Raw genomic sequence first — 26,451 nt, forward strand, 5'->3', positions numbered from 1 at the left:
GATAACCATTCATTTGGATAAAGTTGAGATCAATTGTTCATTTTAACACTGCAGTTGAAAGGTTTTTGCTCATTGTCAATGCCGCAGATCCTCCAGATGTGCAGGAAGTCCAGAGTCTTCCTAGTCCAAGGCAGCACGGTGGCACAGTGGTTAGCACTGATGTCTCACAGCACCAGGGGCCCGAGTTCAATTACAGCCTTGGGTCACTGTCTGTGTGGATTTGCATGTTTGCCCAGTGTCTGCGTGGGTTTCCTCCAGGTACTCCGGTTTCCTCCCATAGTCCACAGATGTGCAGGTTAGGTTGATTGGGCCATGCTTAATTAACCTTGGTGTCAAGGAAATTAGCAGGATAAGTTTGAAAGATGATGGGAATAGGGCCTGAGTGGGATTGTGGTCGGCGCAGACTTGATGGGCTGAATGACCTCCTTCTGCACTGCTGGGTTTCTATGATTCTGTGATTTCAGCCCAGACGCATCACATACTGTGGTTGCTTCATTCGTGATCTTGCTTTATTATCTGCCCCCCCCCTCCCCCATGTGCTCTTACAAAAGTGACCACTAAGTGGGAGTGGACTAGATCACATAAACAGACTGCACACCAGATCCTACAAAGGTTGTCAGCAAGTTGCTGAACTGTCTATTTTGGGGAAACCACATTGTTCATTGTGGATTAAAACCAGTTGGCTTAGTTGCCATTCCATGCAGAAAGACAAGTGCATAAGTTGTTGCGATAGCGAACAGATTTCTAATGTCTATAGAGCATTATTATTCGCAAACAGGAAGAGAGATACTATTAGCTACATGATAGTATCTACATATATATACTACATCTTTCACTTCCATCTCTACTCATATGGAAGTGAATTCAAAGTAATAACTGATCACCAGTAAGTTGTTCAAAAATCCATCTAACAATCCACCCACTCACATCTAACACTGGATACTCCAACTGCATAGTACAAATTCCATGTTCAGTATCAGCCAAGCAAGCTCAATCTAGTGGACTACTTTTTGTGATAGTCCTATCAGTCATGAAGAAAAGGTTGCTGAGCAACATGTTAACTACATAAACCAAAATGTGCTAAATTCACTAAAACTAACTGAACAAGGTGAGATATTGCAATGGTGTATGATAAGTATGGAAGCACGAAACTGGAAAAAAGTGACCGAGAAAGTGTCTACAAAGGTACGTTCAAAATGAACTCACTGTTACCATTTGATCTTGTGTTATGCAGCAACTGGATTGTCATTCTGCATTTATTGAGGGTATATGTTGTAGATGTTACCAGCAAATTGTCAAAACCATACAACTCCTTCAGGAACAGGTATGGATCTTAGAAATTAACTGCGTGGTAGAACACAAAATCAGTCAGCATTTGCCATGTTAAACAATCACAATGTCAAATCTTCATGATCCTTTCAAGATGTCTGAAATACTCCCAGGACCATGGAATGAGGTTAGTGTTGATTTTGCAGACCCACACACCGGCAGACATTTGCTTCTTGTCACTGATGCCGACAGCAGATTCACAGTAGTGGAAATAGTTCCATCGACTTCAAGGGATGCAGTGATCCCAAAGCTTGACTCAATTTTCACTTTGCTTGGAGTCCCTCAAACAGTGAGAGGTGAGGGTATTTAATGAGTTCAGTACATTTGTGGAATAACTGGACTTCACATTTTGTAAAATGTCACACCCTTTGGAGAAGTCAAAAGAGGGATTTATGTGCATCACTTTTTTATGGCGCACATAAATATCTGATAGCAAATTGTGGAAAAAAGAGCAAGTCACTTTCTTCACTATTAGAGTCACTCAACTATTGGAAAGCCTCCATCTTTAAGAATTCTAAGCACACACATCTTCCTGAGCTGCCCCACGGAGCTAATGACCAACATGTACGCAGATACAATCAAGAACTGAAGAATTGTATTAAAGTTCAATTCTTTAATTGTAGTTGATGGGAATCCGCTTGGTGGAGTCATACCTGGCACAAGGGAAGATGATTATGGTGATTGGAGGTCAATCATCTCAGCTCCAGAATGTAACTACAGCAGTACTTCAGGGTAGAGTCCCTCTTCAGCTGCTTCATCAATGACCTTCCCTCCATCATAAGGTCAGAAGTGGAGATGTTGGTTGATGATTGTACAGTGTTCAGCAGCATTTACAACTGCTCAGAAACTGAAGCAGACCATGCCTGTCTGCAGCAAGCACTGGACAACATTCAGGTTATGGCTGGTAAGTGGGAAGTATCATTTGTGTCAGTCAATGACCATCTCCAACAAGAGAGAATCCAACCTCTCCCCTTGACATTTAGTGGCATTACGATTGCAGAATGCCCCACTATCAACATCCTGGTGTTCACCATTGATAAGGAACTGAATGGAACTACCCATCTAAATACTGTGGCTGCAAGAACAGGTCAGAAGCTGAAAATTCTGTAGTAGGTCACTCATTTCTTGACTCCCCAAAGGCTGTCCACCATCTCGAAGGCACCATCTCGGAGTGTGATAAATATTAGATATACTTGGATGAATGCAACTTCAACAATACTCAAGAAGCCTAACTCCATCCAGGACAAAAAAGCTGGTTTGATTGTCACGTCATCCACTACCTTAAACATCCATTCCCTCCACCATCTATGCACAGTGCTAGAAATGTTTATCATCTACAACATGCACTGCAGCAAATCGCCAAGGCTCCTTTGATACTACCTTCTAATCCATGACCTCCATCACCTTAAAGGACAAGGGCAGTGGATACATGGGAACACCACCGCTTGCAAACTCACGTCCAAGTCACTCACCATTCTGAGTTGGAAATATATCATTGTTCTTTCACTCTCCTTGGACCAAAATTCTGGTACTCCTTTCCTGACAGCACTGTGGGTGTACTTACACTACATGCAGTGGTTCAAAAAGGCAGCTCACCATCACCTTCTAAATGGCAATTAAGGATGGGCAATAAATGTTGGTTTAACCAATAGACCATATCACGCAAAAGAGTAAAATGAAAGCTTACAACACCATGGGGGTCCTTGATCCCAGGAAAAGCCCATTGTTGTGGCATTTAAGGTGGCCTTCATGTGAAGTGGTGACGCAGGGTTTTGGCAAACTGCACCACACCCCCCCCCACCCCGCAGCTGGCAAGCAAGACCCCAGCCATCTCCACTGAATCCCACTCTGTGTTTTAGTAGCACATGGAGTAGTTCTGCTTCTTACAGAATCTCACTAAAAATTACCCAAAAATGTCACAGGAAGATTCCCTTTGTGGAGAAGTTTCAATAGGATGGTGGGAAAAGGCCTTGAGCAGCTGTTCTTGCAACCAACTGACCACCAATCCCATTGGGGAAAGTATAATGATCTTGATAAGATTGGGCTGGGTTTACCTAACAGGCTTACATCATCAACACTGCCCCATTGTTAGCTGATGGAAAAGGACTTGCCTGAGCCGAAAGAAACTGTGCCAATGTTCCTTCCACTGAAATGGGTCTTCATGATGTATTTCCGTCCTTTAGTTTGATTTCACACTGGTAGAAATTTGCTATAACAAATTTAAACAGTTTTAAATCTTCGACATGTTTGCAACCAGGTGGTCAAATACAGTTTTGGAGAAGTAGATTGAGCTATAGATGATATTGCCGACTTTCATTTCTTAAACATAAACATAAGAAATAGGAGCAGGAGTAGGCCAACTAGCCCTTCGAGCCTGCCCCGCCATTCAATAAGATCGTGGCTGATCTGCCGTGGCTCAGTTCCACATTCCCGCCCTCTCCCCATAACCCTTAATCCCCTCGCTTATCAAAAACCCATCAACCCGCGTCTTAAAAACATTTAGCGAGGTAGCCTCCACCACCTCAACGGGCAGAGAATTCCAGAGATTCACCACCCTTTGAGTGGAGAAGTTCCTCCTCAACTCCGTTCTAAACCGCCCCCCCTTTATCTTGAGGCTGTGCCCCCTAGTCCTACTATCCTTTCTGAGCGGGAAGAGTCTCTCCACCTCTATCTTATCCATCCCATTCATCATCTTATACGTCTCAATGAGATCTCCCCTCATTCTTCTGAACTCTAACGAGTACAAGCCTAATTTATTTAGCCTCTCCTCATAGCTCAACCCCCTCAACTCCGGCATCAGCCTAGTAAACCTCCTCTGCACTCCCTCCAAGGCCAAAATATCCTTGTGTAAGTACGGCGCCCAAAACTGCACACAGTACTCCAGCTGCGGCCTCACCAATGCCCTATACAGCCGCAGCAAGACCTCCCTACTTTTATATTCAATCCCCCTCGCTATGAAGGCCAGCATCCCATTAGCCTTCCTGACCACCTGCTGCACCTGCAAGCTGGGTTTTTGCGACTCATGCACAAGGACCCCGAGGTCCCTCTGCACCGCCGCCTGCTGCAGTTTTTCTCCACTTAAGTAATAATCCTTCCTACCTTTATTCCTACCAAAGTGGACCACCTCGCACTTGCCAACATTAAATTCCATTTGCCATTTCCTGGCCCATTCGCCCAGCCTATCTAGATCCTTCTGCAGACTCTCGCCACCCTCCGCACAATTTGCCTTTCCACCAATTTTGGTGTCATCAGCAAATTTCGACAAAATCTTCAAAAATCTTCTGAAAGTATACTCTTTGAACCAAATATCAGTGAGATTTTGGAAGGACTAATTTGACAAGGAAGTATTCAGTGAACAGCATGACACTAGGAATTCTGTGGAACACACCTTGGTGTGTTTGTCCAGAGATCTCGAAGACGGAAGGGCATGTTAATAGAGTGGTGAAAAAAGGTGTATGGGACACTTGCCTTGATCAATCAAGGTATAGACTACAAAAGTAAGGAAATCATATTGGAGTTGTATAAAACTTTGATGAGGCCACAGCTAAAGTCCTGTATACACTTTTGGTTGCCACATGATAGGAAGGATGTGATTGTTCTGGAGAGGGTGCAAAGGAGATTCACCAGGATGCTGTCTGGATTGGAACATTTAAGTTATGAAGAAAGGTTGGATATGCTTGGGTTGTTTTCATTGGAGCAGAGAAGACTGAGGGGCGATCAGATTGAGGTGTACAAGATTACGAGAAACATTGACAGAATGGATGGGAAGCAGCTGTTCCTCTTAGTTAATGGGTCAGTCACAGGGCAAATAGGTTCAAGATGAGGAGCAGCAGGTTTAGAGGGGATGTATGGAAAAACCTTTAACCCAGCAGGTGGTGACAGTCTGGAATCTGCAGCCTGGGAGGGTGGTAGAGGCAGGCTGCTTCATATCGTTTAAGAAGTGAGTACTTGGCACGTCATAACACTAGGGCTATGGGCCAAGTGCTGGTAAATGGGATTAGGTGGGAGGACAGGTGTTTCTCCTGTGTGGGGCATGCCAAACCTGCACTGTATGATTCTATGATTCTATGAAAAGGAAAGTTTTCCTCTTTATGTTATACGGAATTAATTTCTTGGTGACTACCTCATATCAATGGCCTCTGGTTTTGCTCTTCCCCATGAATTAAAACATGGGACTGAATTTTTGGGGTCATTGACGTCCTGCTACCAGGGCCAAAAGCTGGGCTGACTGGCCACATATGGAGGATGAAATTGATGATGGGTCAAAAGAGCAAAAAGATCTCCTTGCAATTCAATAATATGTTCAATTTGCTTTTCCACGGATTTTTAGTAATCCCAATGGAGACAGGAATGTCCTTCACAGAATGGAAACTACCAGCTTTTTGTCCTAATAGGTGAGTCCAGTCCCTCACCAACTGCTTGACTCTTAGAAGTGGCCTGCCAAGTCACTCAGTAATATCAAACTCTACTGCAGTAATTGAAGAAGAATATTGTCAGGACAACTGGGGAGGTGATGACCTTATGCTTTTATCACTAGACGATTAAGCCAGAAACTCAGCTAATGTTCTGGGGACCAGTGTTCAAATCCCATCACGGCAGACAGTGGAATTTGAATTCAATAAAAAAATCTGGAATTAAGAATCTACTGATAACCATGAAACCATTGTCGATTGTTGGAAAAATCCAACTGGTTCACTAGTGTCCTTTAGGAAGGAAATCTGCCGTCCTTACTTGGTCTGGCCTACATGTGACTCCAGAGGCACAGCAATATGGTTGTCTCTCAATTACCTTTTTAAATGGCCTAGCAAGCCACTCAGTTCAAGGGCAACTAGGGATGGGAAATAAATGCTGGCCAGCCAGGGATACCCATGTCCCACAAATGAATAAAAACAAATCTAGGTTTGGACACTAAATGTCAGTTTTGTCAGCAATACTCCCATCCTGAGAAAGTTTAACCTAGTCAACCCATTCAGAAATATACCTCATAAAACCTCTTTCATGCAAGCCTTTCAAACATAGCATTTAAAGAGAAGTCGAACTGGGAAAACCACTCAGGATTTCAGCTAGTCCTTCAACATCACATAAATCTCTCTCATCTACCCTCAGTTTTGTTTAAAACTCTAACCTAACCCTGTGTATCTCCCTTTTCATCAAATAAATTTTGGCCAAAATTTTGTGGTGAAGGCATCTTCTGACATTTGTACACATAGATTTCAAACATCTTTGTGTGTCAAGTTGCTGAAAGATGCAAGCTAGCATTGGTCACGTGAGGGAAACAGAATCTGGAACCCAAATGGACAGGAAAAGCTATAGGCCGTCTTCTCAACCTATCTGATAGAAGGGTTGTGAAATTAACAGCGAAAGGATTGAGAAAGAGTTGTAAATTTAAGTGAATGAATTCACTGTCGAATCAGGTAGGGAGAGAGAAATAATGAGAGGGAAAGAAAGATCGGATTAAGAGAGAGAGAAAACATAAATGTAAAATAAAGAGAAATACATTTTTTAAATTTTGAAGAACAATTGAAGCCTGAAGGAAGAAGAAACCAGACCTGGATTGATTAACTTCCAGTGGCAGAGAGGTTGATTGGCAACCATTAAGCCTTATCACGTCATTACAAGGGTACTTATTCTTGAGCGGACAGGACTTAAATTTCAGTGATGAGTTTAGCTTGCACCTTCCATGCAAATACAGCAACTTTACAGAATTCAGTGTACTTCAATGCTGAGGAAGACAATGAGGTGCTGTTTCTGTAAAGTTAACACTGAAGCTGTGCAATTCAGGCAGCTACCTTTGGATATTTGCGTTTGTCACAGATGTGGCCTTTGACTGAAGTAGTGTCATTTGCATATGAATAATGCCATGACATTACCATCACCCATTATTTTGTCAGTAAAATCTGGGCCAATTTTTCATATCATCAAATGAGGCTGCAATTTGTCCTCAAGCTTTTTGATGGTAATTGTCAACCTTGTCAGTTTCTCCGTGTTGGCAGCTCTCCTATTAGGACTATTGAACTGCCTTCTATGCATTTTAATTATATTTTATATCTCATTAAAAGAAATGAAACTTGCTTTGAAGTTGTGTTTTATTTTTAAACAGCTGAAATAAAATGGGATAAAAGTGTTCAACATTCTTTATTTCAGAAAGGAATTGGAGATTTTGAGTTGCACTTTGTTCTGCAATACAAAACTCTAAGAGGTGACATCTCAGTCAGGGCTCAGCTTATCCCCTTCGTGTCAGCTTTTACTGCCATCAATGACGTCATCAGATTAACATAGGGGTATGTGTGATGTCAAAATCCTATTCGTAAGACCAATAAAAGCTGGTTCCTGCCCACCAAAGATTCAGAACTGCATAGATAGAAACACGGGAACAAAGACGAGAGCTAATTAGGGCTCTCGCCTTTCAGTTGGCGAATGTTCCCCTTTGTCTCCTCATAGTGGTAAGTACTTGATCTCTTACTTCTAGGCAAAGCAATACATACTTTCAAACGTAGGAACGTAGTTAGAATGAGTATTACAATATCTGCCACAAAGAAGCCTTATGTTAAAACTATTGAACAAAATGTCTAGTTGGCGAGTTTAAGAATATTTATGCTAATTGAGTCTTGGGTGACACAGTGGCACAGTGGTTAACACTGCTGTCTCGGAGTGCCAGGGACCCGGGTTTGATTCCCGACTTGGCTCACTGTCTGTGTGGAGTTTGCACGTTCTCCTTGTGTCTGCGTGGGTTTCCTCCGGGTGCTCCAGTTTCCTCCCACAGTCTAAAGACGTGTGAGTTAGGTTGATAAATTGACTCTTAGTGTCAGAGGGACTAGCAGGGTAAATAAGTGGGGCTATGAGATTGGAGCTGGGTGAGAGTGTGGTTGGTGCAGACTCAATGGGCTGAATGGCCTCCATCTGCACTGTAGGGTTTCTATGAGTCAATAATGATGAAAAATGTGTTACAAACATACCTCCAAATTAATTAAAGTCAACATTTGGGTATGGGAAACTCCTGGGTCAATTATCCACTGCAGAAATATTATTTTCTATATGAATATCAAACCTCACATTCAAATAACATCTACCTAAATTATGAAATGCTTAAGAGGCATTTACCAGATCAAGTGAGAAAAATTAATTATCTTTCAAAGTGTTTCTGCTTAAAGGAGTATAATCTTAACTGGCTTATATTCATGTTGAGAAGCTGTTCGTATCCAATCTTATCAGAGTCTATTATGTTTATTGTTAGAATATTTTCTACTTCTTGGCAAGTTGCGTTCATTTTTTTCCGTTTCTTTTTTGATCACTTGTGTGTTTTTTATGTCATTACGCAAAATTCTGACAAATGTTTTGCATTGGTAAATGCCAGCAGTGATTTTACCTGTGGAGTCAATGTCTTGTAGTGGGGCGGGAAATAATGGCATCAACACATGAAACATTTGCTTCAAACCATGGTCATCCAATCTGTCTGATTAATTGTGTCAATACAATGTGGTCCTGCATTGAACTGTGTGTTCAATTCCTGGTCTACTTAAGGGTTTTTTTTGTATTTGGACTGTACTGTTCCAAAACTTAGCAAGCTCCTAATGGGTAAGAGACAGCTCTTATAAAGCAGATTAGTGTCTCAAATGGATTTGGGAAAGTATACCAAAGGAATAATGTGCTTAAGCAATTCATTTCTTCACAATCTGTCTGGGATTATATAGAAACTTTCCAATATAGCAGATTGAAATTCAATCTAGAATGTTACACAAATACAAAATGATACTGAGTTTCCAACATTAGGGCGTCACTTATTTGGAAAAGGATCTTCATCCAAACTAAGCATGCATTGGAAAAGGGCGTAAACATTTGTAAAAGAAGTAAAGGTTAATATATTAAGGGTGATGAGGACGTTTAGGATGCTACATCTAGTTCTGTTGCCCATATTGACTCTAAATGGTCACCTGTCCAATTCAGCCATGGAGGAACAGGTGGCTAGGTGTCAGGGATTTGTGTAAATAAGCCTCTTATTGATCTGTGTTCCTGCATCAGCAAAACCTTAACTCCACTAATTAATGAAAATGCAGCGTTAGTATGTTCAGGACGATTTGACCTTGAAACCCAATTTCAGGGCATTCTTTGGTTCGAAAGGTTACTGCTGCAATACATTTAGGTTTATTTGCAAAAAATGACGCTGTGCTAAGCGGGAATATTACAATCAAAAGCTAAAAATGACTTAAGTTAGTTAGTTTTCTCTTTGACAGTTTATGTTCGTTAATTTACATGAAATCAAATCATGAGTTCAGGTCAAAAAGTTGCATTGGCAACTAGATTTTTCACTATTTCTCTTATTGAAGACTAATAAATACAAGTTAGAGTAATTTATCAAAATAGCTTGATTTCCATCTCACTCACTAAGGCACATATAGACAGGGAAGGAAACCAAAATATTTGGATTTTAAAAGACCAAAAGGAGAATTTGGCCAACGGAGTGTGATTGTGAATAAAGATCTCATTACAATGACATAGCCTTTCAAGCCTACAAATAATATTGATCCAGTCATCTAATTTCAAGAACTCCGAGCCTTCAATAAATGACATGAACTGAATAGTTGCCTTGGTCTAGTTGTAAATATGTTCAGAAAAGTGAGTGTTACATATGGTCAAAGCATGATTAAAAGTGCAACTTTCCCAGCAGAATCAAATATTCTTCTCTTTTCAACGGTGAACAAAAGTTATAGCTGAGCATTGTGTCTGAATGTATGGCTAATTTCCTGTCAAGTTCACATTTTGAATTACATTATAGAACATTTTCACCAATCATCGAAACTTATGGCTCAGAAAGAGACCATTTGCCATTGTGTTTATGCTGGCATTTTGAAAAACAATTGTCATAGTCCCAGTTGGTTTCATGAATTAATTCTAAAATTATAATTGTAATTACAAATCTAGCATCATATTGTACTTCGGGCTTGTTCAATAACATTTACTTATGTGACACGCTCTTTACAGCCAGTTCATTTAATTGGGATGTTATCCCTGGAATCCTAGATGTCACTATTTGCCTTCTGTAAGCTACTGAATGATAGAATCGCTACGGTGCAGAAGGAAGCCATTCAGCTCACTGAGTCAGCATTGACCTCCAAAAGAGCGTCTTACCCAGAAACCCCCCCCGCCCCATTCCTACCCCCATAAACCTATGCATTTAACATAGCAAATCTACCTAACCTACACATCTTTGTACACTAGGAGGCAATTTAGCATGACCAATCCACCTATCCTGCTCATCTTTGTATACTAAGGAGCAATTTTAGCATGGCCAATCCATCTAACCTGCATATCTTTGGACTGTATTTGAAAGGAAGGAAATGGGTTAAGGAAGGGTTAACTCTCTCAACCTTAAATCCTTTGCCATCTCCCGTCCTTCCTATTGCACACCAGTTTGTACAATCCTATTACAGGCAGAACCATTGGAACTAATCTCATTGTACCTGTCCTTGGGGCTGATACTAAGGATTAAGATTAGTGTAAGCAGGGTTGCGTTGATTGTTTGATAATCTAGGAGAGGAGAGGCAACGTCACTGCATTTACCACATTATATTAACTGACAAAGGTTTTGATTTCTTTTGGAATATAGTACCCTAGTGAAGTGCGACACCAAAGCAATAATCATGGCAGCAAACCCTCTGGAAATTCAACCTAACTTGAAAGCACAAGAGATGGCTCTCTCCCTAGAACCACCGAAACCCGCGGGAGAAATTAAGTCAGCCACAAGGGTAACTGGAGGACCAGCAACTCCTAGGAAAGGACCACCAAAGTTCAAACAAAGGCAAACAAGACAGTTTAAGAGCAAACCGCCAAAGAAAGGAGTACAAGGGTAAGAGGAAAATAAATCACAGAATCAATTTAATTGAAGAGCATGTCGCAGCAGTAGAGAATGTGGATGGAATGAAAACCAAACTGAGTTCAGATACTGTATTGATGCTAAAAATATGAACTGTGTTCTGAAGTAGTTGTTCAGATTTTTTCAAATGAAATAACAACTCTGCAACATCCTCACCTGCAAAGTAAATAACGTTAACTGACAGCTATGACTGGGGTGAAGCTTTTTACTAACTATGATGGATATGCAATCATTTCCAATTGAGCAGCCTTTCAACTGTATACAGAACTCCCAAAATTCTTGAATAGTTGCTTTGACATTAAATAGCAAATAGCAATAACATTTACTTATGTGACACGCTCTTTACAGCCAGTTTATTTAATTGGGATGTCATCCCTGGAATCCTAGATGTCACTATTTGCCTTCTGTAAGCTACTGAATGATAGAATCGCTACGGTGCAGAAGGAAGCCATTCAGCTCACTGAGTCAGCATTGACCTCCAAAAGAGCGTCTTACCCAGAAACCCCCCCCGCCCCATTCCTACCCCCATAAACCTATGCATTTAACATAGCAAATCTACCTAACCTACACATCTTTGTACACTAAGAGGCAATTTAGCATGACCAATCCACCTATCCTGCTCATCTTTGTATACTAAGGAGCAATTTTAGCATGTTTCAGTGCAAATGTCTTTGTTGGCATTAGAGAGAGGAGCTGATTAAAGCAAGATACTGAAAACAGTGCTCTAATATGCTCAGGATTCCCTCAATAAAACTTGTACATTCTGGCGTTACTTCTAGTAGTGTACAGCAGGGCTAAGATGTACAGCACAGCATTGTGGAGTGGAAGCATATGAGTTGTGGCAAGCAATTTCTACAGACAACCTGTAAAGCATTCTCAATGGCTCAGGGGATAAATGAACATGCTGAAGTTTAGTAACAACACAATGTGGGAAGATCTCAACTCAGAACTCCAGTTTCTGCTGAGAGAGTTAATCTTAGCCAGACTAGCTAGTCAGCTAAAATAGGTTTGCCTCAAGGCAATTGCAGTATTGGCAGGGGAAACAAAATCAGCCAAGGTTCCCACTCTTGATCACTATCTAATCAATCCTGCTGGAAAGTGCATGAGTGTGGTGGACGTTGGATGAATTGGTTTCTGCTGTGATGCTACTCACAGTCAAATAGCCTTTTGAAGCTCAGTGCCTATTGATATAAGGAAGCTTTCAACTAATTGGGTGTTTTTTTCTGAGTTGCTAAATATGATTTCTGCCTCTCCCACAGGTTTGGTGATGACATTCCTGGAATGGAAGGATTAGGCACAGGTATGGTGACTTTTTTCTTTGAAAACAGTGTTTTTCATGATTCTAGACACATGTTACACATGCCATTAAATAGGCAGTTATTTCATTGCACACTGTCACCATATATAATACTATTTAAGATAGGCTGGCAACAGATTCTATTGCATTCTCACTGTATTGAGAAATCATATTTTTAAAATGCAAAATGGCACATTATGGAAATAACAAAAAGCAACATGTACTCAGGCAAGTCACAGATATATACGTTAGGCAACCCCTCAGTAATCCCATTCCTGATAACCTCTGCTGATTAGCGCCTTTCATGTGAGTTGCCCTGTGCCTTTTTAGCTTTCAATATAAGGGCAGATAATTATTTTCCTGTGAATTAACTGCCTGTAAGGCCTTTAGTTACTATACGCTGTAAACTAATGCCTCTGTGTAGTCAACTTTGACAGTTACCCAATCGAAGCTAAATGAAATGTTTTCTCATTAAGCTACTAAGGCTGTCAAGAAAGGTCTGATAATTGATTATTGTTGATGTGATTCAAGGACATTACTTATTTTGGCAGCTATGATAAGTGAAATGTTTCTTGCACACTGAGCAGTGAAGGAGAAGCTTGCTCAGGCTGCTGCCATTTGTTTGGTAGGAAGAGTGATCAATGGTCTATATGGATGTCAAGGCTGAGTGTTAAACTCTTAGATAATAATGGCAGAACTGTGTTTACTGCACTCAGGATTAAATCGTCCTTCTTTGGTTTACAGATATCACTGTCATCTGCCCCTGGGAGGCCTTCAATCATCTGGAACTACACGAACTGGCGCAATATGGTATCATCTGAAGGTGGCGACAGAATTATGTGTGCATTTTCACTGTGCTCCTCGGAAGAGTTCCAAAACCTCCCTACCCTCCCCTTGTCTGTTTCACCAGTGGCTTCGAAAGCAGAAATGAGGCCAGGCCTCAAAGTTGCAGACACAACTGCAAAGAAAAGCATAATAGTAAAAAACATATTCTTCTTTCCAAACTCACTTTTCCTTTGCAATCACACTTAAAACACGAAGGCACTTTGGTCAAACACACCAGTCAGAATTGTGGTCTCACGTTATTACCAAAGCTGGTCACTTTCCAACCAAACTTCTTTTGATACAGTTTCTAAAAATGCTAGCTTCAGGCTGCATCAATGGACATATTACCCATGTACTATTATGCTTTTTCAAAAATGCATCTCTGTGGAAACATTATATGGCACAAATGCAAATCCATTCTGTTCATTGTGATTCTTTAAGCATCGAACTTTGTAGGAGAACTATGTATGCGTGTGTGTGTGTGAATCAGTGAGCGTGCAAGCAATCCCCAATTCCCCCACATGTGCCTCCTTCTGAGCAGGAGACTCACCCAGAACAACATGACATTACTGCCAGTATCTATCAAGTTAAATTACACTCCCTCTCTGACTCATTGGCATGTTCCAGGTTTTTTTTAAATAGTTAATCATCTGAACCTCCCCCACTTCGCCACCCCATCCTGAAAATGAACTACTCAGGGATTCCTGAAAACTTTAAAGTTGCTAAGAGCTGTTTGTTATAAGAGCTGACTGGTGATTTATGTGTTGAGTGGGTGAATGATTTTGTTATTTAGTGATTGCCCTTTATCCATGTTACCCACACACTTTCTCAATGTATTCATTTTCATCTTTTGTTTCTTTCCGTTGTCACTCATTATCCTTTTGAGTTTTATCCTCTTTGATTGTAATTCAGATGTTCCCTTTTATATCTAATATTTTTATATATGTCTTGTCCCACGTTGCTCTATTTTTATGTGCTTGTCCCGTGTGCTAATCAGTTTTGATTCACCGAATTCGAAACCCTCTTCTCTCAGTTCTGTAATGCGGCAGATGAATCTTCTCCTAATCTCCCTTCCGTCAACTGGTTATTCCTCCTTTTCGGAATTAACCATTTGAGGAATTTACATTTCTTCTGGAGGTTTATTGTTTCTGTGAAAACTTTTTATTTAAAACTGCTGTAACTATGCAAAGTGAATGCTCCCATTTGCACTATGCTTCCACAGGTTTCTCTTGCTCAATGTTTTTCCTTTGTTTATCTTTCCTGTAATGTGCTAACTTCCTTTATTTGACTATAAATTCCTGTATATTTTCCATTCCCAAGCATCACATGTGCTTTGCCTATTACTTTGAGCATTTTTCCCAGTTCTCATGGATATCCAATCAAATCCATTAGCTTTTCCTCGACTTTACTCTCTTTTTAGTTTATCATTTTGGAAATACTAAAACCAAAATATTTTATCATGTCTTCCTTTGTTTCCTTTCTATGCCGTAAACCTTTGTCCTCGTTTCGGGCTGGGATTCTCCGGTGCTGCTGAAAGTGCATGGAGTTTTGGCTGGAACACCAGATTCTCCATTCTCACTTGCAGTGGGGCGGTCACGGGCCGAGGTCGGTGAATCCCGCCCTTCAGCTATTGCAATGTTTTTTTAAATTCCTATATAATTCTGCGGTGAAACCTTTAGAAGGAGGCATGTATATAGGGAAGATCTGCATTGCAGTGTGGGGAGCATTAACAAAGACCTTGATGGTTTGTAGCATGTCTAAACCAAAACATATGTCATCTGGAGATTAGGTTGTTCTCTCTACAAGATATATCTAATAAAGCTTGAAAAAAAAAGGAATAAATGTGCAACTTGTTTCCTTTCTCTTGATTTTAGTTTCAAAGCCTCAGGTTCAGCCTTAAGCTTCTCATACCCTTGTGTTCAGTAAGAAGCCTCATAACACCAGGTTAAAGTCCAACAGGTACTTTCGGAGCACTGCTCCTTCATCAAGTGTGTGAAGGATGATGAAGGGGCAGCGCTTCAAAAGCTTGTGCTACCAAATTAACTTGTTGGACTTTAACCTAGTGCTGTGAGACTTCTTACTGTTCTCAGCCCAGTCCAACGCTGTCAGTTCCACATCATATCCTTGTATTATCCAAGCCAGAAAACTGTATAGTCTAATCTGAGGACAAATACCATCAGCACCATTGTTCCATCCTCATTTCATAGAATCCTATAATGCTGTAGGAGGCCATTCAGTCCATCAAGTCTGCACCGATCACAATCCCATCCAGGCCCTATTCCCATAACCGCATGCGTTTACCCTAGCTAGTTCCCTGACACTAAAGGGCAATTTTGCATGGCCAATCCACCTAACCTACACATCTTTGGACTATGGGAGGAAACCAGAGCAGAGCCCAGAGGAAACCCACATGGGGAGAATATGCAAACTCCACACAGACACTGACCCAAGTCGGGAATCAAACCTGGGTCCCTGGTGCTGTGAGGCAGCAGTGCTAACCAGTATGCCACCATTCTGCCCACCAAGTTAAGTCACAACATATTAACCTAAAATTATGGGGTAAAGTGAGCTGAATGCTTCTGTTTCCCTCTACAAATCAGTGCCATTTTACTGTGTTTCAGTCTCTCATGTTGGATGGGAACATTGCAAGATCATGAGATAGATAGGGATGAGGAAGGCCATTCAGCCCATCCAGAAGGAATCAATAGGAAGGATTTAGTCCAAAGATGTGTGGGTTATATTGATTGGCCATGCAAAATTGGCCCTTTCGTCAGGGGATTAGCAGGGTGAATATGTGAGATTACAGGAATGGGACCTGGGTGGGATTGTGGTCGGTGCAAACTCAATAGGCTAAATAGCCTCGTTCTGCACTGTAAGGATTCTATGATTCTATGATAATACCCTTGTCACACCTTTTGGTTTCTTGCCTCAACTAGCCTACCCAGGTGTGCATTCCCCAGATTCCCTAACCAACAGAGCAGGTGCATGAGCAGCACCTGACATTTAACAACTCTCGATTAAAAAGGAGCCACGTTCTGGGGCATCTTCTAAAGATGTCAGAAAAGACAGAGCAAGCCCAAGGCTCAATGAGGGAAGGTTGTCCCTGGCCTTTGGGGCATAACTAGAGATCATTCTACAGGCTGTGAGCATCCAGCAGAGAAACACGGCTCCCAATAGCCAGGAGGAAGGGGCCTGCCTCTGAAATTGAAGCAGAGATGGCTGGTAATGGCTGAAGTGGTGAGCTGCAGGAGTATGGTCTCTCCCTCATGGATAAGGTGCGGAAAGGACACAAATGACCTCACCAGATTCAGGAAGGTGAGTGACATCCTACATTCAAATGGAAATCCCCTCAGATTGAATTCTCCACCATCTTCCTGCACTGAATTCTGTAGGCCAATGCAACTTACAGGTCTGGCTGCTTCACTCCATCAAGGCACCTCCCAACATGTTAATCTGAACGGCTGATACTGACGCTCAACTCCAGCTTAATGCAATCTCACATTAGACCACACCATCACCCTCCATAAATGTTCCTCTTAAAACTTTCCATTTCACACATTCCCTTTTCTCTCCTTGCAGAAGAGTGTGCAGAATCCCATGGAGAAGCTGAACTGGGCATAACTGTCCAGTCATTGTCCCTTAACTGCTGTGAAAGAGATGATGGATACCCGCAGAATGCAAAACGCATGACCACTGGAGATCAAAAGATGGGGCTCTTCAAGATACTTAGCAACAGCATTAGATATCACAGAGTTTCATTGCACAAAACAATTGGTCATGTTGACCTGATGTCACCAGCAACTGAAATCTGATCATCGACACAATGATCACTCTGAACCCTTCTCCCTTATCGGTTCTAACTTATGTCTTTCATTTCCCACAGGCCATTCAGGTTTGTCACGGGAGATTGTGCAAGTTTAATGAGTTTCCCAGAGGAGGTTGTGCACTGTGAGGAAGCACCATCACATGACTCATGCATACCCTCCGCCAGCTTAGATACATCCCGCCCCATAGCTAGTTTGTCACGTGGTGAGCCAAACATCAAAAACGTGCAGGAGAAAGTGCTGGAAACAGGCACAGCAATGATAGATTCAGGATGGTCCAAGCTCCCTCTGCTCAGCTGGAGACAGATGCTGGGCCTCCGGGGTGACTGGCCATTCTGGAGGCGCAACAGAAAATGTGTGAGTTTTTGTTAGCATTTTCAGAGGCATAGTACATTCCTGGAAAAAGATTGGAGGAGTCTGTCTCTACCAAGACTACCATAATGTCTCAGGCATTTGCTGTGATTTCCATCTCCATGAAAAAGTGGTCACTTGCCTGAGGCATCAATCTTGGAGGTAACTGAGTGCATGCTTGCCCTAACCAACGGCCTGCATACTCAGTTTGCCAGTTTAAATAGGATGGAGCCTTCCCTGCCCATTTAGTACCTCACCGAAGTGTAGCAAACTGATCTCCAACCTTAACTAGCAGGGAGGTGTTATATGGTGGCCATTAGGGGGAAGGTGGAAAAAGGGCACATGGAAATGTGTACTCTACTCAGGACATTCCATCCACCCTTTCCCTTATCCTATCCCCTCTGTCAGTGCCCTGTTTGCTCCTATTGGTCTACTCTGGGCGGGTGGGGCAGTCCTTGACAGAGTGAACATGGGTTCCATGATGCTGAGGAGATCAGATATGAATTTCTCCGCAGTCAGAGCAGAGGAATAAGCAGCTGCTTCTTGCTCTGCTAAAGCCACAGGGATAGTTCCAGGTAGAAGTGATAAGATATAAAAAAGACTTTGTAGTTTCAAAAAGGAAATCACTTTAGTGTTTATGAGAATGCGATGGTGTCAATTTTGTCACGGATGTGGAAGAATCATGCACTTTATTTCAAGTTTCCATTGTTGAGTCACCTTCATTGTTACCTCCTGCTTGTTGAGTGACCATCAGCCTTAAACAGAATGGAATGACTCGAGTAGAGGAAGAACGATGGGCGAAGGAAGTGGCAGAGTTATTGGGTGAAGGGTGGTAACCGTTCAGCATTGACGTGCCATATGGCTGCACATGTAAAAGTGCATTGCAGGCACTGTGGATAGCTAAGTGGACGGTTGCAGCCACCCTAACCACATCAGGCTTTCCCAACTCCTGCCACACCTCATCTTCCTCCACTCTTTCAAGAAGTTGGAGGGACCTTCACCTTTCACCTCCAGCGGCTCCATAATGCTCCGCAGCCCAATGCTGTACAAGGTGTTTAATGGTTTGTAAATTATATTTTTAGGGTACACAAATGAAGGGTATCGTTCAATAAGGTACTTTGAAGACATATAAAGAGAAGACCTTCCGCAACCTCTGGGCGCTGCAAGGGGCTGGGGTTCTTTATCAGCCCCAAGAATGACATTTTGTTTTAGTTTAAGGTTCCTTTATATCCTTATCCTTTCAGTCCTCTAAGAGGCTGTCGATTTATTTAATTGGATTTATTAGTCTGGTTAATTTCACAGGTGCTCAAAAGAGTATAAATAAGAGGATATCCGGGATACTGGATCTGAGGGGTGGGCTACAAGACGGAACAAAGTCAATAAAGTCTCCCTCAGTAAAGGACAGCTTTGTGTATTGGTTTTGGCTTCACCAGCTGGCTTAGATTCTATTAATACAAGGCAGCAAACTGTTATGATTTGGTGGTGTCATTACCTTGCATACTGAAGGATACTTATAAGTTAAAAGTATCCTTAATCACATCTCATGGCTTTCTCAATGGCTGTTCTTGTGCTCGGACAGCACTGGCTGCACCTTCCTTAGTGAGTAGGCCGGAAACAATGACTCTGCCATTTGGTCTGTTTATTCAATGAAAGATAACTGGGTCAAATCTTACCTGCTGGATAAGCTGCTCCTATGCTGAACTGAAGGCTGGCAGTATACAAAGAACAAAAAAAAAGTGCAGTAAAAAGCACCAGTTAAAGAAAAGTGTTGCGAGACTTCTTACTGTGCCCACCCCATCCAATGCCGGAATCCCACATCAAAGAAAAGTACAGCATAGCAACAGGCCCTTCAGGCCTCCAAGCCTGTGCCGATCACGATGCCCTAACAAAACTAAACAAAACCTTCTGTCCTTACTCAGTCCTGTATTTCTCTAACCCCTCCCTATTCATGTACCCATCCAAATGCCTCTTAAAGTGCAGATCAAAGTCAGTGAAAGTCCATGATAGTAGCAATGACTTCTGCCATTTTGGAAAACATCTCTAAAGCAGTGAAAGGACACTCTCTCAGAACAAGAACTTCCACTTAGGCAAGGAAACAGCTGTGCTGTTTCAGTATTTAAAGGCTTTCTAGCTTGTCAAATTCACAGAGCCATCAATCATTGCTGTGCCTTCGCCTTATTGATCCTGATGTGCATACCGTCATTTGCAGCCAGAATGCAGTGTTAAATCTTCATGTTTACATGTTATAATTGTTGACACAACTAATCTGCGCAGCTCGCACTCCCTCCCCCCAATCCCCTCCTCCAAACACATACCAGTTAAATGTCAAGATGAATGTTGTCATGTCTGACATGCCAGCAGTTTTTGGTCTTTTAACCATCTGCATTCAATAGCTTCCAAACCCTCTCTGTCATGCAGTTAATTGTTGCCCCCATGAAGGGGAACTCTATGGTAGTGGGTATGTCAAGACCTATGTCAAAAGAATAAGGAGCCTCTTTTGCCACCTTTGAACTAAATGTAATCTCAATGATACATCGAGCTGAACAGGATCCCTCATGCATAAAAACTACAAACTTATATATTTTTACAGAGTTAATTTAAAGACTAAAAAATTCAGGGCAAGCAAAACAAGTATGCATGCTTTCAGAGCCGGGTAAGCCTTCACTCGAAGCTGACGCAATTCTGAATATCTGAGACAATAGCGGAAAGGCTAAGATGTTGTACAAACAGTATTTACGTATACTTTAAAAAATGTGACCTAGGTTCATAGGGGTCAGGAAACGGCTGGATCACAACAATATGTTTCATCTAGAGAGAACAAGGCGGAAAAGGAATTCAGAGAATAGTAAGGAACAGGAAGCACAAATCAAACGGGATAATTGGGCACAAGGGTCAAAGTTTGTAAGGGTACATGCCAAAGGAAGAATGCTTCTTGTCCCAGAGGAGTTAAAGCTTCCTATGAGGATTCCTGGTGAACAGTTGTTTTTCAGATTGAAAGGAAGCGTGAGGTGGTATCCCTCTGGGATTAGTGTTGGGGCCACAGTTCTTTTGATATATAGTAACAGCCAGAATTTGGGTGTACTTAAGTTAGTCATAGAACCTTAGAAATATGTAACACAGATGAAGGCCTTTCCACCCATTGTCTCCATGCTGGCCAGATAGAGCTATTCAGGCTAATCCCACTTTGCAAGTCTTGGTCTGTAGCCTTCTAGTACAGCTCTTTGAGTGCATTTCCAAATGCAATAAGGGTTTCTATCTGCACTGCCCTTTCATGCATGAGTCCCAGACTCCCACCAGCTTCTGGGTGAAAAATCTCTCCATTTCCTTTTATTCATTCGTGGGACATGGGCGTTGCTGGCTGGCCAGCATTTATTGCCCATCCCTAGTTGCCCTTGGAGGGCTGTTCAGAGTCAACCACACTGCTGTGGCTCTGGAGTCACATGTAGGCCAGACCAGGTAAGGACGGCAGATTCCCTTCCCTGAAGGGCATTAGTGAACCAGATGAGTTTTTATGACAATCGACAATGGTTTCATGGTCATCAGTAAATTCTTAATTTCAGATATTTTTTATTAAATTCAAATTCCACCATCTGCTGTGGTGGGATTCGAATCTGGATCCCTAGAACATTAACAAGTTGCTGGATTAGTATTCCGGCAATAATACCACCAGGACATCGCCTCCCCCCAAGTTATGTCTTCTATTAAGTATTAAAAATTGAGGTTTTGGTTGTTGATCTTTCTGCTAATAGAAACAGATCCATCCTATCCGCTACATCTAGGCCCTCCACATCATTTTATACACCTCAATTAAATCTTCCTGCAACTCCCTCTGTCCAAAATAAAACAACCCTTGTTTATCCAATATGCCCTTTCAGCCAGAAGTTCCTGTTCCTACCAACATCTAGTAAGGGGCACACGGTCAACAGACTATACCTGAGTGAAATGGAGACTGAGAAAGTAGTATGTTAGGCTCACAGGGGAATTTGGTGCACAGGGTAAAGAAAATGTGTTAAATGTGTTAAGTGTGAGTCGGATTTATCAGAACCAGTAAGGTTTATTAATAGTTGTAAGGTTTAAGTTAAAACCAAGTAAAATTAATATCAGTAAACTAATATAACACAAAGTTAATGTAATGGAAGTAAAGTTCTGACATGACGAGGCAGCTTGGTCACATGAAATGCATGCTCTGTAGTATATGGGAGATTGTGGATGTTACTGGTCATCTAGATGACCATATTTGCAGGAAGTCTCACCAGCTGTAGAAGTGTGAGCTCCAGATTTCGGAGCTTGAGTGGCGGCTGGAGTCACTGTGCTGGATCCATGAGGATGAGAGCTATGTGAATAGTATGATCAGAACAGTGGTCATACTTCACGCTAGGAGGCAGAAAGGGAATGGTTAAGCACCAGGGAGTCCAAGAGAATCAGGTAGGTTGAGTGAGGCTCTGATCAGAAATCAGTTTTCCTTTTTGGATACTCGTGAGGGCATTGGTTCCACAGAGAAGTACGGAGTCAAGTTTGTGGCACCATGGATGGTTCAGCAGGGGAGGAAGAGAGGGGACAAATGATAGCGATGGGGGATTCATTAGTTAGAGGAACAGACAAGCAAATCCATGGAGGTCGACATGACTCCATAATGGTATCGAGGTTAAGGATGTCACGGAGTGGCTACAGGACATTATTCTGAAGCAGGACGAATAGCCAGAGGTTGTGGTCCAGGTCGATACCAATGTCTTAGGTAGGAAGGAGGATGGATTCCTGAAAGCAGGTTGCCTGGAGCAAGGAAATAGATTGAAAAGCAGGACCACTGAAAGCAGTAATCTCAGGATTACTTCCAGTCCCACATACCAGTGAGCATAGAAATAGGAGAATTGAGCGATTGAATACATGAGTGGAGAACTGGTGTAGAAGGGAGGTCATCAGATTTCTGAGGCATTTAGACCATGGGTGAGACTGTACAAGATGGATAGGTTGCATTTTATCAGAACTGAGGCTAACATCTTTGCTGGGAGATGTGTTAGTGCTGTTGGGGAAGGTGTAAAACAGATTAGCAGAGGGATGTGAACCTCAGAGACAACCCAGCTTTGAGGGAAGAAAAATGGGGAAAGGAAGTAGAAAAGTAGAAAAGAAAAATAGAAGACAGGCAAAGCATAGGCAAGCATTAAATAGGATCAGAATAGGGAATAAAACTAAAAAGGCAGAATGAAAGGCACTCACAAAAATGTTGGTGATTTGAATACATAAATTGAGGTAAATGGGTATGATTTAATTGCCATTAAGGAGATATAGCTTCTGGGTGACCAAGACGGAAAACTGAATATCTAAGGATATTCGACATTTAGGAGGGATCAGAAAACGGGAAAAAGAGGACTGGTAGTGCTCTCAGTAAGGGGTGAGATCAGTACGTTAGTGAGAGAGCATCCAAGGATTGAGATGTAGGCCGGAACTTTACCGCCCCACCTACCATGGGAATCGGAGCAGATGAGGGTTGGGCAATGGAAAGGCCCATTGAACTTGAACAGGATTTTCCAGTTTCGGAGTGAGCATGGTTGGAAAATCCAACCCATAGAATCAGTTTTAATGGAGCTAAGAAACAGCAAGGGGCAGCAAACATTGGTGCGAGTTATTCATAGGCCACCAAACTGCAGCGTTAATCAGAAAATTAGAGGCTATCTTATTTGATGCTACTGTGCCTTTAAGAAATATATTTGTGTCATGTATCTTGTGCAGGATTTGTTTTAGTAGTCTGTTCTGTTATTGGTGCCACTTTGTAACCGGCAGCCCCTGTTGTTACTGCAGCAGCATAATTATTTGTTTTAATCTGGCCTAATGCAGTGTTTTCTTTTGGTATTTTGCCCTGAGATTTTTCACAGTGGGTTAATTAGGTTGATTAATAAGTAAGATTATATGACCGGGCAAACCTAGGCTCACAGAGATAAAAAGAAAGCTCAGATGGGAGTTATTGAAAGAAGTAGTTCTCTTTCTCTCTCCAGAGATTGGAGACTGGGATCTGCCGGAAAATAGGTCTCTTTCTCTGAAGTTCTTCAGTTGGAAAGTAGCTCTTGCGCTGGAGACTACTGTACAGGAAACAGGAGAAGACAGGTCCCATTCCAGACATTAGTTTATGTAAACCTCCTCTGAACTGCCTCCAGCACATTTAGATCCTTCCTTAAATAAAGAAACCAAAACTGCACATAGTATTTGAGACGTGGTTTCAATCATGTCAAATATAGCAACCTCATCAATCCTCATTATTTCGTTGCAAAGTTCAATCAAGTTCATCATACACAACCTTTTTTTAATAAATGCCCTTGATTAATCTGTGCCTTCCTGAAATACTGAATTATGCTGTTCCTCAGAACCTTTATCAGTAATTCTCCCACTGCCAAAGGTTCAGCTGAGTGGCCTGTATTTCCTCGTACTATCTTCATTAGAAGAAAGAAGAAAGTTAGCAGTCCTCCAGTCTTCTGGAATCATGTCTGCCGCCAGGTAAATGATGATCAGAGCACCTGCTTTCCTGTCCCTTTCTTATCTTAACAGCCTGTCATACAGGTCTGGTGACTACTCTGAAAATGTCTGTCCACTAGATATTTCCTGAATCATTTGCTTTGCCCCAACCAATACTTCACAATTCACCCTACTTACAACGTGAGCAATGTTCCTTCTTTTGTTAAGGCAGGCGCAAGGTATTCACTAATAACTGTGCAGACATCTTCCACCTTCACACATAAGTTGACTGTTAATAAACCCTATTCTTTCCTACAACACTTGCAGTATTTTTCTCCTAGTCTTTCCTTTGTTACCCTTTCCTCTTTATTTATCAAATTTTTTTGCTTTTCTTTGTTTTTTTTCACCCCTGTATTTTTGATATTCCTCTGAGCTTTTTGTTCTATTGAGCTCCTGGCATCTGACTTTAGCTTTCCATTTTTGCCTTAATTCTACTCTATATGCTGCTTGACATCCAAGGCGATCTAGATTTGGGGATGCCACCCTTTCCTTTGTGGAGGGCAAATTTGTTCTGCACATTTGCTTTTTCCAGCTGAAGGCTTTTTACTCCTGGTCTATCTTTGTCCTTTTCTTTAACTACACCAAATCTAATGGAATTGTGATGACTGCTATCAACCTCTCACTACTATCCCATCCAAGTGATGGTGCAGAGGGACCTCGGGGTCCTTGTGCATGAGTCGCAAAAACCCAGCTTGCAGGTGCAGCAGGTGGTCAGGAAGGCGAATGGGATGCTGGCCTTCATAGCGAGGGGGATTGAATATAAAAGTAGGGAGGTCTTGCTGCGGCTGTATAGGGCATTGGTGAGGCCGCAGCTGGAGTACTGTGTGCAGTTTTGGGCGCCGTACTTACGCAAGGATATTTTGGCCTTGAAGGGAGTGCAGAGGAGGTTTACTAGGCTGATGCCGGAGTTGAGGGGGTTGAGCTATGAGGAGAGGCTGAATAAATTAGGCTTGTACTCGTTAGAGTTTAGAAGAATGAGGGGAGATCTCATTGAGACGTATAAGATGATGAATGGGATGGATAGCATAGAGGTGGAGAGACTCTTCCCGCTCAGAAAGGATAGTAGGACTAGGGGGCACAGCCTCAAGATAAAGGGGGGGCGGTTTAGAACGGAGTTGAGGAGGAACTTCTTCACTCAAAGGGTGGTGAATCTCTGGAATTCTCTGCCCGTTGAAGTGGTGGAGGCTACCTCGCTAAATATTTTTAAGATGCGCGTTGATGGGTTTTTGATAAGAGAGGGGATTAAGGGTTATGGGGAGAGGGCGGGAATGTGGAACTGAGCCACGACAGATCAGCCATGATCTTATTGAATGGCGGGGCAGGCTCGAAGGGTTAGTTGGCCTACTCCTGCTCCTATTTCTTATGTTCTTATGTTCTTATGTAAGTTCCCAGCTTCATTTCTTAAAACAAAGTCCACAATTGTGCCTTGTCTTATTTGGTTTGCAATGTACTGGTTAAAAAAATCTCCTGGATGCATTTTAAGAGTTCTGTGCCTTTTATTCCTGTGCTTCTTTAAACTAGGTTACACTAATGTTGTCTCCCTGTGTTTTTAGTTCATTATTCAACCGTCTTGTTACATTGAAGTATATAGCATCCAGCATTTGCTAACATCTTTGTTCTCTAATTTCTATCCTTTCTCTCCTCTGCCTTCCGCACTTGCTGACTAATTTTTTGCCTTCTATTTCCAGCTTTGCTTCTCTCCCACCTGAATCCCTACCCGGGATCCCATCCCCCTGTCCTGCAGGTTTAAACTCTCCCAAACAGCACCAGCAATGTCTAGCAATGGATTTTCCATAGAATAGTAAGAAGTCTCACAACACCAGGTTAAAGTCCAACAGGTTTATTTGGTAGCACTCACCTGATGAAGGGGCAGTGCTCCAAAAGCTTGTGGCTTGTGCTACCAAATAAACCTATGCTCTGCTAACCCCACTGACACTAAGGGGCAATTTACCACGGCCAATCAACTTAACCTGCACATTTTCTCTCAGGCTTGTTCGGCTGCACCCTAACCAGCTCAAACTGGACTCAGAACTTGTCCCAGTTCCTTAGGAGTCTAAAGCCCTCCCTCTGCACCATCCCTCCAGCCACATAATCATTTGTATCATCTTCCACCTTCTGTATGTGCACTAAAAATACCAACCAATGGACTTAATACATACCTGTAACATAGCTGTGCCATTCCACATTCTGCGCTGATGATTATCTCATGTTCTGAATCTTTCCTTCTCTTTCGCCATTGTCTGTCACTCAGCTCCTGACAGCCTTTGCAAATGTGCAAATCAGGGTGACTCTCTGTCTACACTGGGGAGAGGATCAATGAATTGCTGGAGTTGACCGGAGGGGCGTGGAGGTTAAAGTGACCTGGCCAATTCAGAATTTGCACAGCTGACAGGCAGGGATGCAGAAGTTGATCACAGGGCTGCCTGAAAGCACTATTCCTGAGGTGATCT

At 42.2% G+C, this 26,451-nt stretch overlaps 2 protein-coding genes across 2 annotated transcripts in view; one reads left to right on the forward strand and one right to left on the reverse strand.

Moving 5' to 3' along the window:
• The first annotated feature begins 7,666 nt into the window (after positions 1–7,666).
• On the forward strand, positions 7,667–13,735 carry pde6gb (phosphodiesterase 6G, cGMP-specific, rod, gamma, paralog b). Its single transcript, XM_080209552.1, has 4 exons — positions 7,667–7,772; positions 10,934–11,173; positions 12,460–12,500; positions 13,242–13,735. Exons 2-4 carry the CDS (start codon positions 10,968–10,970, stop codon positions 13,316–13,318), a joined length of 324 nt encoding a protein of 107 aa, XP_080065678.1. The 5' UTR covers positions 7,667–7,772; positions 10,934–10,967; the 3' UTR covers positions 13,319–13,735.
• Positions 13,736–24,174: 10,439 nt separating this feature from the next.
• Positions 24,175–26,451, reverse strand: part of gna13a (guanine nucleotide binding protein (G protein), alpha 13a) — a 464,418-nt gene continuing 462,141 nt past the window's right edge. Inside the window, exon 4 of the transcript XR_013889186.1 lies at positions 24,175–24,187. The gene's annotated coding sequence lies outside the window, so the exon portion shown is untranslated. The remainder of the gene's footprint in view (positions 24,188–26,451) is intronic.

This window comes from Carcharhinus amblyrhynchos, chromosome 21, assembly GCF_965287045.1.
Source record: "Carcharhinus amblyrhynchos chromosome 21, sCarAmb.v2.hapA, whole genome shotgun sequence".
Lineage (NCBI taxonomy): Eukaryota > Metazoa > Chordata > Chondrichthyes > Carcharhiniformes > Carcharhinidae > Carcharhinus > Carcharhinus amblyrhynchos.